A 15,270-nucleotide genomic window follows, 5' to 3' on the forward strand; every position below is an offset into this window, starting at 1 on the left:
AAAAAGATCTTATTTAATTATGATTAAATATATATTATATATAATATATATTTAATCATAATTAAATATATAATATATAATTATAATATATATTTAATTATGATTAAATATATATTATATATAATATATATTTAATCATAATTAAATATATAATATATAATTATAATATTATTAATAAGCATGTTAAAGATTATTATTATTAATGTGCTAAATAATTCAAACTAACAAATACTAAACAAATAAATTTAATAATTCAAACCTTTAAAGAAAAATATCAGTATAAAAATACAAAAATAGACAAAAATAACAAACAAACAAAAAGAGCAGTGTATATTAATGTCAAATAAGCTCTGTGACTAGGATGCTGCAGAGTCGAAATCCAGGCTTTGTGGGCTCCTTAGCAAAGTGTTTCAGCCTTTCAACTCTATTGTTGGATTAAATTTGATCCAAAATAATAACAGAACCACTCAGCAGATATCCTGAAAAATTGTCTGATATAGCACCCATAACTCGTCAAATAAAGAAGCACATATAAATATATATACACACTTCCTAGCTATATTCCCACTACTTATCATGAGAGAAGAATTGAGACAGATGTATTCATCTATATATTAATCATCTGTTAAATCTCTGGGATCCATCGTATTATGGCAATCTGTCCTCTCTTCTGATTCAGAGTGGAGCAAATCCTGTGATATCAAACTGCTGAGCAGGAACTTCAAGCACCTCAAGCTTATTAAAGCTTCTTAATTAGCTTTATTAATGGTTTATTCACACTATTCAGCAGTATTTAACAGTGTGCAGGGAAATGTTGTAGTCTGTAGTATCGTAACTGCTTGTTTGTTTGTTTGTTTGTTTGTTTGTTTGTTTGTTTGTTTGTGTTATTTATTCTCAGGACTGGACAGCATTACCTCTAAATTATGAAGCAGTCCTCTTTCTCTTCCTCCGAGAAAAATAACATCTGTCTAGCAAATGGAAAGCTTAGTGAGTCTGTATAATTTATGGTAAAAGCCTCCAGAGTATGGCATAAAATATATATGCAGAAAGACTAACAAAGAGAGCAAGAGAATGGGGCCAAGGTTAAGGGTGTGTGAAGAAATAAAGAATTCAACAAAAGTCGTGGACATCTACAATGCACATATCCAGGATTTCAAGGCTTTCTTTTCAAGGTGTCTTTTATCTGTGCAGTCAAAAAATACCTTCAATCAATTGTTTTAAAATGGTGAAAGTCATTGTGACATCCTGTCTTGTATAAATATTGTTATAGTTAATTAATAGTATTATTTTTATTTCATATCCAAGCAAGTTTGCAATCCAAATGTACTGTATTTCATTTTTAGCTGTGAATTTAAAACCAGATAGATTGTCTGGTTTACTTCTGTATTCATCCATCTATTTTCTGTAGCTCTTATCCAACATCCAGTGGTCATACATTTTTAGAGATGAATGGAATTAGAGTTAGAGTGTATGAAAAGAGGTCAAACAGAAGTCTGACACTAAACACTTTCACTGCTGTGGATTTCACTGCTCTCGTATTAGTTTAGGTGGGGTTAAATTTCGTCCCTACCCGCAATGGTAGAGGTGGTGGATTATAAATACCTGGGACTTCACATTAATAACAACCTGGACTGGAATAAAAACTCTGAATCTGTCTACAACAAGAGCCAGAGCCGCCTCTACTTTCTGTGGAGTCTGAAGTCCTTTAACATCTGCAGGACAATGCTGAAGATGTTCTACGAGTCTGTGGTAGCATATTACAATATATTCATATATTTATTAAACAGCTTATGTGAGAAACAAAATTGTGCAATTTAAAACAAAGAGCTATAGAATGAAATCATTATAGGAGGAGTTCAGTAGCAATTAGGATCATCAGTAACAGGCCGACGTCCTGCCTATTCGAGGCTTCATTCAAGGCTACACCGTTACAGAAGTTTCCTGAGCAACAGCGGACATCTGCCAACGTGGAATTTTGAAAATTTGCATCACAGAAACTTTTAGAGGCACATCCCTTGATTGTTAAGTTTGCCAAGGTCAAAACTGGGAAAAGAAAAACATTATTAAAGTTGGTTAGAACTTTCCAGAAATGGATATGAAACAAAAGTTGATCATTTAGTTTAATCATTTTGGAATTTTTTTCAAAAATGTCACATCCTCCTATCAGAAGTTGAGTGCTCTTTGCTCTTCCACTCCTGGAAGTTAATTTGTGAGTCTTTCCTGAACAATGCAGTGTCTGTGTTGTCTAAAGATTTTTATATTTGCATACAGATGCTCATGATTGTTGTTCTATGGCTACAGCTTTCAAAGGGTGAACCACAGCAAATCATTGGATCTGTATATTTGATTTTACAGATTTTCAAACAATATCCCCTTTCCTAACAAACCCCTCCTATTTACATTCAGATTTAGGACTGGGACTGAGAGTGCACTTGCTTGTGCAGAATTAAACCCAGGCTACTGCCAGGCCACCAGGAATCTTTAACAACTGCTCATGGTTATTTAAAAAATACTCGAATCTCTATCTTTGCAACAAATAATAATAAAATATAAAGGTTTTATTCCAAAATGATAGCATTAATAGCAAGTGCTGTATTAATGAAAGTAACAATATACCCCTAACCTGTTCCAGTCATACAATGATCTTGATTTCCTACACAAGAAATGGAAGAGCTGCATGTCGTGTTTCTTAATCCATTGCAGATTAAACAATGAAGTCCATTTGGCTTGTTGGCTAAATCTGTGGATACACACATATAATATACAGTGCCTTGCGAAAGTATTCGGCCCCCTTGAACTCTGCGACCTTTTGCCACATTTCAGGCTTCAAACATATTGATATGAAACTGTAATTTTTTGTGAAGAATCAACAACAAGTGGGACACAATCATGAAGTGGAATGAAATTTATTGGATATTTCAAACTTTTTTAACAAATCAAAAAGTGAAAAATTGGGCGTGCAAAATTATTCGCCCCCCTTAAGTTAATACTTTGTAGTGCCACCTTTTGCTGCGATTACAGCTGTAAGTCGCTTGGGGTATGTCTCTATCAGTTTTGCACATCGAGAGACTGAAATTTTTGCCCATTCCTCCTTGCAGAACAGCAAGAAAAGCAGGCCCAAACCATGATGCTGCCACCACCATGTTTAACAGTGGGGATTGTGTGTTCAGGGTGATAAGCTGTGTTGCTTTTACACCAAACATAACGTTTTGCATTGTTGCCAAAAAGTTCAATTTTGGTTTCATCTGACCAGAGCACATGTTTGGTGTGTCTCCCAGGTGGCTTGTGGCCAACTTTAAACGACACTTTTTATGGATATCTTTAAGAAATGGCTTTCTTCTTCCCACTCTTCCATAAAGGCCAGATTTGTGCAGTATACGACTGATTGTTGTCCTATGGACAGAGTCTCCCACCTCAGCTGTAGATCTCTGCAGTTCATCCAGAGTGATCATGGGCCTCTTGGCTGCATCTCTGATCAGTCTTCTCCTTGTATGAGCTGAAAGTTTAGAGGGATGGCCAGGTCTTGGTAGATTTGCAGTGGTCTGATACTCCTACCATTTTAATATTATCGCTTGCACAGTGCTCCTTGGGATGTTTAAAGCTTGGGAAATCTTTTTGTATCCAAATCCGGCTTTAAACTTCTCCACAACAGTATCTCGGACCTGCCTGGTGTGTTCCTTGTTTTTCATGAGGCTCTCTGCGCATTAAACGGACCTCTGAGACAATCACAGTGCAGGTGCATTTATACGGAGACTTGATTACACACAGGTGGATTCTATTTATCATCATTAGTCATTTAGGTCAACATTGGATCATTCAGAGATCCTCACTGAACGTCTGGAGAGAGTTTGCTGCACTGAAAGTAAAGGGGCCGAATAATTTTGCACGCCCAATTTTTCAGTTTTTGATTTGTTAAAAAAGTTTGAAATATCCAATAAATTTCATTCCACTTCATGATTGTGTCCCACTTGTTGTTGATTATTCATAGAAAATTACAGTTTCATATCATTATGTTTGAAGCCTGAAATGTGGCAAAAGGTCACAAAGTTCAAGGGGGCTGAATACTTTCGCAAGGCACTGTATGTTGCTGTAGGCAAAAGTTCAGTATGGCTATTGATTATTCAGAAAAAAGTACTCAGCGATGAAAAGTAAGACCTTGTTTCTCACATAAACAATGCAGTACAGCAAAAAAAAATTTTTTTATCACATATCCCATTATAGGTCATTGAGGTCAGAGCACAGAGTCAGCCACTGACACATACCCCAGAGCAGAGAGGGTTCTTAGTCAAGCTCAAGGATCTTATAGTGGACGAATGGGAGTATTGAGGCTTGATCTCCTGAATTTCCGCTCAGTAACCCAAATAAATACTGAAACCATAATGAAACTTAAAGAAATAAGGTAAGCTTGTGGAACATGTCATTTATCAAAGTATTTTCTCTCTGGAGTTTTTTCAATTGCATTACAACTACTAAAAACACCATGACCATTTATTAATCATTTTTAATATGAAATATTAACTTTAATATTTAATATGTTTTTAAAATCTAAAGACGTGCCACTTCATAAAGCATTTTTATTTACATTTACAGTCCTGACATTTGCAAGTCTCTATCAATAAACACATCAATACTGGTTCACTAAGATAGACAGATAGATAGACTGATAGACAGATAGATAGATAGATAGATAGATAGATAGATAGATAGATAGATAGATAGATAGATAGATAGATAGATAGATAGATAGATAGATAGATAGATAGATAGATAGATAGATAGATATAGAAATTCTCTGAAATTAGTTGAGGCAACAGTTACGTAACAAGCTGAAAATGTTTAATATAAAAATGGGTAGACATGTTGTAGACTGACGGACATTTTTATAAATATGTATTAAACAAATAGATAAAATAAAAAATACGTAATAAAATAATATACTTGTTGTTAATAATTAAAGTGTATGTTTATTAAATAACTTAGGAAGAGACAGCCAGTGACTCAGCTGTTCTGACTTTGTTCTGCAGTTTGTTTCACCACCTCAAAGAAACGTCCTGATGCATACTGAGAGACAATGGGACCACTTTCATTAATACTTACTTTCTTATTTTAAAAAATCGCATTTTTTTTTTTAAATTTTTTTTTTTTGTTGAGTCGTTTTAGGTTGAGTTTGTTCTTGGTCCGTGACCTAGTGAACTGACATGAGCATATGTTTCAGATACAGACTATACAGACTACAAAGCATTTCTGTAAGTCTCTCTGGATAACAGAGTTTCCTGAGTGCTGTGAGTGTAAATATTGCTATTTACTACATCTGGTGTTAGCAGCTCTGTAACATTCCCAACAATCATATAAAAAAGAGAAGGGAATGAATGGAAAATTGTGTTTTTCACCACTAAGGGGTGCTACAAACACAAGGCTGTGCTTTACTGATGCACCAGTGGACTCTTAGACATCACATATAAACAATAAATCATGACTCTGAGCCATGATTTATTGTTTATAGGCAGTCTGTGGATTTTCGTGGACTTAAAGGGACATTGTGACAGTGAGAATTGTTTAATTAGGGTACAACATCTTTTTCTTATTCTAGATGTGACAAGCTCAAAAATCATAAAGGACCATTATTTCTATAATATTTTAATTCCCTAAAATCCTGAAAATCCATAAAATTCTCTAAAGCTCCATATAAAAACTGTTCAGTGTGATTATTTATGAGTAAATACTCTGAGACCTCTGAGTTTTTACTAATCTTTTAAAACTTACTAATATTTAAAAAATATTTTAAAGATAGATAGATAGATAGATAGATAGATAGATAGATAGATAGATAGATAGATAGATAGATAGATAGATAGATAGACAGACAGACGGACAGACGGACAGACGGACGGACAGCCAGACAGACAGCCAGACAGGTACATACGTAGATAGATAGATAGATAGATAGATAGATAGATAGATAGATAGATAGATAGATAGATAGATAGATAGATAGATAGGTAGATAGGTAGATAGATAGATAGATAGATAGATAGATAGATAGATAGATAGATAGATAGATAGATAGATAGATAGACAGACAGACAGACGGACGGACGGACGGACAGCCAGACAGACAGACAGACAGACAGACAGACAGACAGACAGACAGACAGACAGACAGACAGACAGACAGATACATACGTAGATAGATAGATAGATAGATAGATAGATAGATAGATAGATAGATAGATAGATAGATAGATAGATAGATAGATAGACAGACAGACAGACGGACGGACGGACGGACGGACAGCCAGACAGACGGACAGACAGATACATACGTAGATAGATAGATAGATAGATAGATAGATAGATAGATAGATAGATAGATAGATAGATAGACAGACGGACGGACGGACAGCCAGACAGACAGCCAGACAGGTACATACGTAGATAGATAGATAGATAGATAGATAGATAGATAGATAGATAGATAGATAGATAGATAGATAGATAGATAGATAGATAGACAGACAGACGGACAGACGGACGGACGGACGGACGGACGGACAGCCAGACAGCCAGACAGACAGCCAGACAGACAGACAGACAGACAGACAGACAGACAGACAGATACATACGTAGATAGATAGATAGATAGATAGATAGATAGATAGATAGATAGATAGATAGATAGATAGATAGATAGATAGATAGATAGATAGATAGATAGACGGACGGACGGACGGACGGACAGCCAGACAGACGGACAGACAGATACATACGTAGATAGATAGATAGATAGATAGATAGATAGATAGATAGATAGATAGATAGATAGATAGATAGATAGATAGACTGTTAGACAGATAGATAGATAGATAGATAGATAGATAGATAGATAGATAGATAGATAGATAGATAGATAGATAGATAGATAGATAGATAGATAGATAGACGGACGGACGGACGGACGGACGGACGGACAGACAGACAGACAGACAGACAGACAGACAGACAGACAGACAGATAGATAGATAGATAGATAGATAGATAGATAGATAGATAGATAGATAGATAGATAGATAGATAGATAGATAGATAGATAGATAGATAAACAGACAGACAGATGATAGATAGATAGATAGATAGATAGATAGATAGATAGATAGATAGATAGATAGATAGATAGATAGATAGATAGATAGATAGATAGATAGATAGATAGATAGATAGATAGATAGATAGATAGGAAGGTAGGTAGATTGGACCATTATTTCTAATACCGCAAATCCATAAAACTCCCTAAAGCTCCATATTAAAAAAAAGTTCAGTGTGATTATTTATGAGTAAATTCTCTGAGACCTCTGAGTATTTACTAATCTTTAAAATGATAAGCATGTCATTCAAAATGGTGATGTAAATTACCATCATAGGTTTTAGAAAAGCCAGATTAGGATTAGCTGCTGTTTGGACTTTATTTCATACATCAAACCCCTGTAACATTAGCAGGGACCAGACTTGCTTGTAAGTGGAAGCTATGGAGAGCTTCAGCTCTACAATGATTAAAATCTACTGGGATTCAATTGGAATGAACTGGTAAATACTATATTATCATATAATTCTTGTCAGTTTACTTCTAAACAATTCCATTTACAATTATTTAATTAGTGGTAATGAACATATTTGGTAAATACAATTATCTGAAGTAGAGAGAAAAATCAAAATGAAAACTTTTATAATATATGAATATATGTTTTCTTACCAGGAATAATGAAGCGGTTGCAGTTATCAGACTTACAGCAAGAGAGGGAGAGAAAACCCATTGCTACTCCAACATTAGCTGTGTAAGTGGTTTCCAATCCACTTTTATTTGCATGCTTACAGACAGCCTGTGGAAGGCAGTCATGAATCTCTCCAATCATTTTCACTTTCAGCCCTTAAACAGACATTTAAACATAAAGTCCATATCACGCCATGTACTGTTTAGTTTGTAGTTATGTTCTACTTGCTTTACAAGAGAAAGTTTCACATAGGACTTTTATCCTATGCTTACCTGGCACAGAATAATTGTATATCAAAGCAGCACATAAGTTGCCTGGTGGACAGTGTTGTGAAAATGTGGCACTCCACACTCCTGAATTACTGTTGTATCTTAAACAATCCAGCATGGTTACTTGAAACAAACAAACAGAAATTTAATGCACTAATAATGCGGGTACACAACATGCAGCTTGAAATACAAACATGCTCAAAACTTTTAAATTATAGTTGAATAAATGCAAAGTTAAATCTTATTTAATCAACTTATTAATAGCTATTTATGATATCTACAATGAAACAAAAACTGTCAAAATGTCTGATGTGGTATCTTAGTGGTTAAGGTGTTGGATTACTGATTAAAAGGTTGTGAGTTCTAATCCCAGCTGTGCCTGCTGGGCCCCTGAGCAAGGCCCCCAATTCCTAATTGCTCAGTTTTGAAATGAAATAAAAAGTGTAAGTCACTCTGAATAAGGGCATCTGTCAAAATGCCATGAATGTAAAATGTTATAGCTGTTGATAAGGATTGCTGCTAATTGTTTCTAGTTCTTAAATTAAGCGTGAAACAAACATCCTGGTTTGTACATACTGGTTTGTTCAAAGGTAAGTAAATAAATAGAATATTAAAATAATTACCTGAGCAGAAGAGCGAGGAAGAGAAGTAGAAGACAAGAAGCAACTTCATTTTAATGGATAAATGTTGATTAGACTCTGTGTAACATAAGGAAAGGTTATTTAGTAGGAAGAAGACGGCATTACTTATTACTCAGGGCTGATTCTGGTTCAAGGCTCAGTTCTTGGCAATGTTTGTTTTGATGAGTAATCTAATGTGTGCTTACAGTAGATCAACATCATTAAAATGGCATAACATCTAATTACATGACACATACACTGCAATAGTACTTTTCCTTCTCAATCATTACTAAACTCATTTTGATGCAAAGCATTTGCTGAAATATATATTATCGGATTTTATTGGCAGACACCTTTGTCAAAAGCAGATTACATGTGAGGATGGATAGAAAGCTGAGTGATATATGATATCACACAAGAGCCCAGCACTGACTGCCTGACAGTCTTTAAGACATACAGTAGTCTATATACCTGTTTATAAGCACAGCCTATATACCAGGGGTGGTTGGTATAACATGTAGCAGGGCAAACATAAAAAAGACAATGAAATAGCAGGCCAATGCATTTACATTTACAGCATTTGGCAGACTCTGTTATCTAGATTCATACTGATTTATTAAGAATACAATCAGACTAAAAACTCTGCTGGGGATGTAAAATAGCAAGAAAAGCACACAGACAACACAAGCAGGAAGGAACAGGTACTGTAGGTCTTTAGATGTCATCTGAAAATATGAAAAGTTACTTTTAGTCATAAGTTAAAAACATAAAACTGTCTGGTTCATTTGGACTTTTGTGCAACAAAGAGCAGGAGCATCGGTAATGATTGTAAAAATACAGCAAATGACATGAAGAAGCAAGACTGGGAAGTGAAGCTACAGTATACTGAAACATTTACAGAACAAGGCAGAGCAATTTACACGTTTAACTCATTTTATGCAACTGAGGGTTAAGGGCATTGCTCATGGGACCCAGCAGTGGCAGCTTAGTGGACCTGGGATTCAAACTCACAACCTTTAGTTTAGAAAACCAACACCTTATCCACTAAGCGACTACATTCAAAGCGACACTGAAACATCGAAACCAACACAAAAATCAACTGTAAAGTCTAAACTGTAGATTCATGCAGTTGTGTCATGTGAGTATAAGAAATGAAACACCAGCTTGATCAGATCTCCTTTTCTCAGCCTGTTTTTTAACAGATAATAATAATGAATTTGAAAACATGGATTAAAATTCTCACCATCTCACAAAATGATGACAAAATTGTAACTTTAATCATTTCTTTTCTATGTTTTTTTAAGTAAAAGTGCAATAGTTATTGTGTTACTTTGTTTGGTATGGCATCAACCCATTAAAGACATTAAACATAATAATAATAATAATAATAATAATAATAATAATAATAATAATAATAATAATAATAATAATAATAATAAATGCTGCCAATCTGCTTTAATAAAGTGTATATGTAATAATTTGCACCACAATATTCTATTTTTTTCATAACCTGTAAGTGTATTTATGAGTTTTAGTCCAATATTAACAGGCCAAAAAAAAAAACTAGTCAAAGCCCAAAGAAAGAATAAAATAAACAGAGTGTCCTAACATAGTAATTAAAGTGCACCGTTTGAACGACATGCGAAGTGAGTGTGGAGATGAGACTCAGTCCAGGTCGGACAATAACACGTGTTCTCTAAGACATTGCTTACAAGGTTCCCAAGCTTATAAAACTGATTGAAAGTGTCTCTTATATTTGTTTTAGATTGCTTATAGATTGTTTAATTTTTTTCTAATTAAGAAAGAGGACATCTCGACATCCATTGTGTAGAAGTTGAAGGGTTAAATGTGTGTAATAAGTTTATTGTTGATCTATTGATGGATATTAAAATGTAGAAAATAAAATATTATATATATAAATATAATATAAAAAAGTAATAAATATATTTATTGCCTGATTCCTGGACAGGTCTCTAACCCAGCTACTAAAGAGTTAAACTCTTGGTGCCAGTCTCGAGCCTGTGGGCTTTCTCTGAGTTCTTCTGTTTCCTCCCACCTCCCAGAAAACATGTCAGTATGTTGTTGGGTTATGCTAACTAACCCCTAGGTTTGAATAACGCATTTCTTCCACCAAGCGTTTACATGATCACTGGCTAGACTCCAGATCCACTACACTCTCTGAACAGAATAAAGTGCTTACTTAGGATAAATAAATGAACACAGACAGTGATGCCTTCATTATTCAACCCCAAAGGAGTCATGTAATGCCTTCATTTATCCAACCTGAGTAACAGTGTAGGAAACATCAATGAGTTATATCATTACGTGATTGTTTATAAAGCATGGGTGGCCTCATATGGCACGTTCCTTAAAAGAGATTAAATTCACTTATTTTACATTTCGAATAGAAGTAACTCTTACATCAGGTTGAAACAGGTCAAGCATTACCTATAACCGATATTCTCTTTTACCTCGCCCATGTTTTTTTAAGGCACAAGACACATTATTGTGTATTAGTCTTACTACTGTAAACAAATTATAAGTAGTTATGACGCACTTGAATTAGTTATGGAGTACATTCTGTATCATCTGCATTACAGAAGTAATGAACCAACAAGTAATATTCATTCAGAGTAGTTTAACAAAGACGTAGTTTATTTTTTATTTTGTTCACAGTTATTTAATGTTATTTAATGTTTTGATGTTTATACAGCATCCCAGATGCTTGCGGAAGAAGTCTGTGGCAGAGATGGGATGTAACTGAGCTGTGGGTGAAAAGAAGGCAGGTCGAACCAACAAGGATCACATGATGAGTCTCACCAATGTCTTATCAAACCACATTTAATCGTGTGTGTTCCTATGTGTATTCAAATGTTCTCCCAAGTAGTAGCCAAGTGTGTTCATCAACTCTACAAAACATGGAAAATAAAGAAAGGTTGTCCTTGTCCTGCCTCCTTGCTCACCCAGGATAGGGTTACAGATAAACCCAGGGATTTAAAGCTTAATCCTTTTGTTTGGGAAGTATTTGGGAGACAAATATTTTTTGTTGTATTATTACAATAACACCCGTATTTATTGATACTAAAAAAAGACACTGATCTTTTGCCTAAAGAACAATCTGTGTCCTAAAGAGCTATAAATGCATATATTATGAGTATATGAATTTGCAGCTTCGATTCTAAGTGTAAACAGTATACCTTTAGCACAGACATAGACGCTTTGAATTTACATTTGAACACATTTTGTATTCATCTTGTAGGAGAAGATCTGTACAACAGGACACAGGTATAGACGGCGTGCCACAGTGAGATGTACACTCGTAGGAGTGAACACCTGCTTCGTAAATAGAAGAATCTCTTGGTAAATATTATGCCATTTCAATGTATATATGTACACAATACACAAACTTTGAGAGATGAAATAAAATACAGAGAAAAAAGAAAACGTCCAAGAAAAGATTATCTCTGCCTTTGTGATTTAATACCCTTGAATGAGCTATAAGTCTTTGGTAGCTTGTTTTTAAATGACATTTTTTCTTAGCTGTGAATTCGATGCATTATTGCATCAGAAAGGGAAAGAAATCTAGATCTTTAGCATAACATACATAACAGGCCATATCATTTGAGAGTAAATAATGTAAATAGGCATACAGGACAAAAACAGGACATAAATTAAAGCAGGTTCTCCAAGATACTAAGAACATCTTACCTCCTCATAAAGCTGTATGAAATCTGCCTGAGACTAATGATGCAGTTTTAAAGCCGAAGGGTCGACTTTGCTCATGTTGTGCTTTAAACATCTGAGCCTATCGGTGACTACGCCACCTTTAGCAATTGGAGGGGAAGGACCTTCCTCACTAGTGTTACTTATTACACACTTATTACACACAGCTATACGCACATCTATACTCTGTACCTATAGAGAGATAGTAGTGTGTGAACGAGTGTGTATGCGATTGTTTACTATGGTCTTTTACAAAATCCCATCCAGTGTGTCTCCTGCCTTGTGCCCTGGGTCCCCTGGGTTAGGCTTCAGGGTTCCTGTAACTCTGTGTAAGATAAGAGGTACAGAAAAAGGAAAGTGACAGTGACGTGACATGAAATATGGCTAAGTATGGTGACCCATACTCAGAATTCGTTGTCTGCATTTGACCCATCCAAAGTGCACACACACAGCAGTGTACCGATGGACGGTATAAAAAAAAAACTAAATATTTATTTGACAGCATACGGCAGCTTTACAGAAGTATAGAAACAGAATATCAATAAATAAATAAATAAATAAATAAATAAATAAATAAATAAATAAATAAATATTAAAGTTTAATATTAAGTTACTATATATCGCATTACATTTACAGCATTTCGCACACAACCTTATCCCAGGCGACTTACATTTATCTAATTTATACAGCTCAGGGTAAAGGGCCTTGCTCAGGGGCCCAGCAATGGCAGCTTGGTGGCCTGAGGATTCAAACTCACAACCTACAATCAGTAGTCCAACACCTTATCCACTAGGCTACTACATCTGTCCCTAATGAGAAAGCCGGAGACGATGATGGCAAGATAAAGCTCCCAGGCTCTGTCAGGAACCCATTCTCATTTAGGGGAAACTGGACAGTCAATAATGTAAATCTAAATAACTTCAGTTTGTAGTTGAGTGAATTAGTTGGTCAATGCAATCTCCAAATTAAACACAGATCCAACACAGAATTTCTTCTTGAAGTCTTCAAGTGATCGTAGATGAAGACCCGACCATAAAGCTGGCTGATGCAACAGTAGTTCCAAGAAAGCGTAACAGTCTCCAGGCGCATCCCTATCCACAGCAATCCCATGAGTCACTGGCTGTCCAAATCCATTACATGCCTGATGTTGTCACAGTGTTTATTAGCAAGACATGAAGATTCAGTGTATGCAACGTCCATGAGTTGCTTTTGGTGAAACATGATTTAATAGTACTGTAAAGTAAAGTCTAAATCTTAAGACTTTATATAATGTTTACTGGCTGAATTAAAATCATTGAAATGAGTCTCTTTAATCAGTTAAAAAAAAATTTCAATTTAAATCTAATCAAGATCAGACTGATGCACTCCCTTGGGGAAATTTATAGTCTTACAGAACTCTAAAAAGTGTTGCAATTTTTCACCAACAGATTAATTATGGCTTAGTGGTTAGCACGTTCGCCTCACACCGCCAGGGTCGGGGTTCCATTTCCGCCTCAGCCTTGTGTGTGTGGAGTTTGCATGTTCTCCCCGTGCCTCGGGGGTTTCCTTCGGGTACTCCAGTTTCCTCCACCAGTCCAAAGACATGCATGGTAGATTGATTGGCATCTCTGGAAAATTGTCCGTAGTGTGTGATTGCGTGAGTGTATGAGAGTGTGTGTCCTGCGATGGGTTGGCACTCTGTCCAGGGTGTATGCCTGCCCCTGCCTTGATGCCCGATGACGCCTGTCGTAGTTCGGATTAAGCAGGTAGAAAATGAGTGAGTGATTATATGTTATTACATGTTTATAGAAAAGATAGTTGCTTTATTTTCTTGATCTTGTTCTGTGTAATATCACCAATTAAATGGGTTGTAGATTGTGATGTGTATAAATGACATCAACTGTAGAAAGTGCAGCTAGCATATTTTAGCAACCTAGATAGATAGATAGATAGATAGATAGATAGATAGATAGATAGATAGATAGATAGATAGATAGATAGATAGATAGATAGATAGATAGATAGATAGATAGATAGATAGATAGATAGACAAACAAACCACTTCATCAGTAACGTATGTGCTATCCATTTCTATTAATTTTTGTCCAATATGTTAAAAAAAAACAACTTCTTAATACTGAGGTCACAAAGAAGCCGTGAGGAAGTAATCGGGCCCAAATGCATACACGCTATCTTTCGCACAACTGCAACTTTATTGAGAAGTATTGTTTTCATAAATGTATAGAATATCACAAACACAGTATATATTTCATATAATATTGTTATTAAATCGAGTATATTCACGTCACTATTGCATTTTCTCTGCGTCGTCCCTATAACTCTCCAGGCGCTGAAGCATTTATCAAAATAAACGTTCATTTTTCTGTCATAGGCATTCGACATATACGTATAATGTGCTTTTGGCCTTTCCATTTTTCATTCCCGCATAGAGCACTGCTATTCAGAACACAAGTACAGATCAACTGAATCAAAGTCCATAATGCACTCGAATAAAAGCTTCACCCGGCGTAACAATACAAGTGTTTACTTATATGTCGGATGCCAATTAGAGCCGACAAAGGTTCAGAAACAACCCTGTATATATATATATAGATTATCATTTATTTATATTTCTTTTAGTAGAGGAAGAATATAAGGTAGGGGAAACATCATAGTCCTGGGACAGAGCATTTAGTTATATATCTAATACAATGGAGGAAAAAAAATCTTTAGCTGTTTGAAAAGTAAACAAGAAATGGATTAGTTTTCATGTTCTTGCTGGAAAAAAAACAAGATGTTTAAATTCTTGTACTGGAATCACTGGGATCAGAGGTCAGGACACACATTGTTCTTAGAGAAATTAGTTAAAAAAAAATTGCCAGTGTATAAAAAAGATATATTCATACAAACAT

At 35.2% G+C, this 15,270-nt stretch overlaps 1 protein-coding gene across 1 annotated transcript; it reads right to left on the reverse strand.

Moving 5' to 3' along the window:
- Window positions 1–265: 265 nt before the first annotated feature.
- On the reverse strand, window positions 266–10,725 carry LOC113642779. The gene is made up of 6 exons (XM_027146412.2): window positions 10,634–10,725; window positions 8,659–8,780; window positions 8,039–8,158; window positions 7,748–7,921; window positions 2,624–2,740; window positions 266–2,043 (listed from the first exon to the last, which is right to left on the reverse strand). Exons 1-6 carry the CDS (start codon window positions 10,723–10,725, stop codon window positions 1,844–1,846), a joined length of 825 nt encoding a protein of 274 aa, XP_027002213.1. The 3' UTR covers window positions 266–1,843.
- Window positions 10,726–15,270: the final 4,545 nt, after the last annotated feature.

The sequence above is a fragment of the Tachysurus fulvidraco genome, chromosome 5 (assembly GCF_022655615.1).
Source record: "Tachysurus fulvidraco isolate hzauxx_2018 chromosome 5, HZAU_PFXX_2.0, whole genome shotgun sequence".
Taxonomy (NCBI): domain Eukaryota; kingdom Metazoa; phylum Chordata; class Actinopteri; order Siluriformes; family Bagridae; genus Tachysurus; species Tachysurus fulvidraco.

Coding starts and splice junctions, on each gene's coding strand:
- LOC113642779 (XM_027146412.2), bottom strand. CDS start 10,725: ATGTTTTCTGGGAGGTGGGAGGAAACAGAAGAACTCAGAGAAAGCCCA. Junction 8,781..10,633: donor TTTAACTCTTTAGTAGCTGG/GTTAGAGACCTG, acceptor CTGAGTAATAAG/TAATGCCGTCTTCTTCCTAC. Junction 8,159..8,658: donor TTCCTCGCTCTTCTGCTCAG/GTAATTATTTTA, acceptor GTTTGTTTCAAG/TAACCATGCTGGATTGTTTA.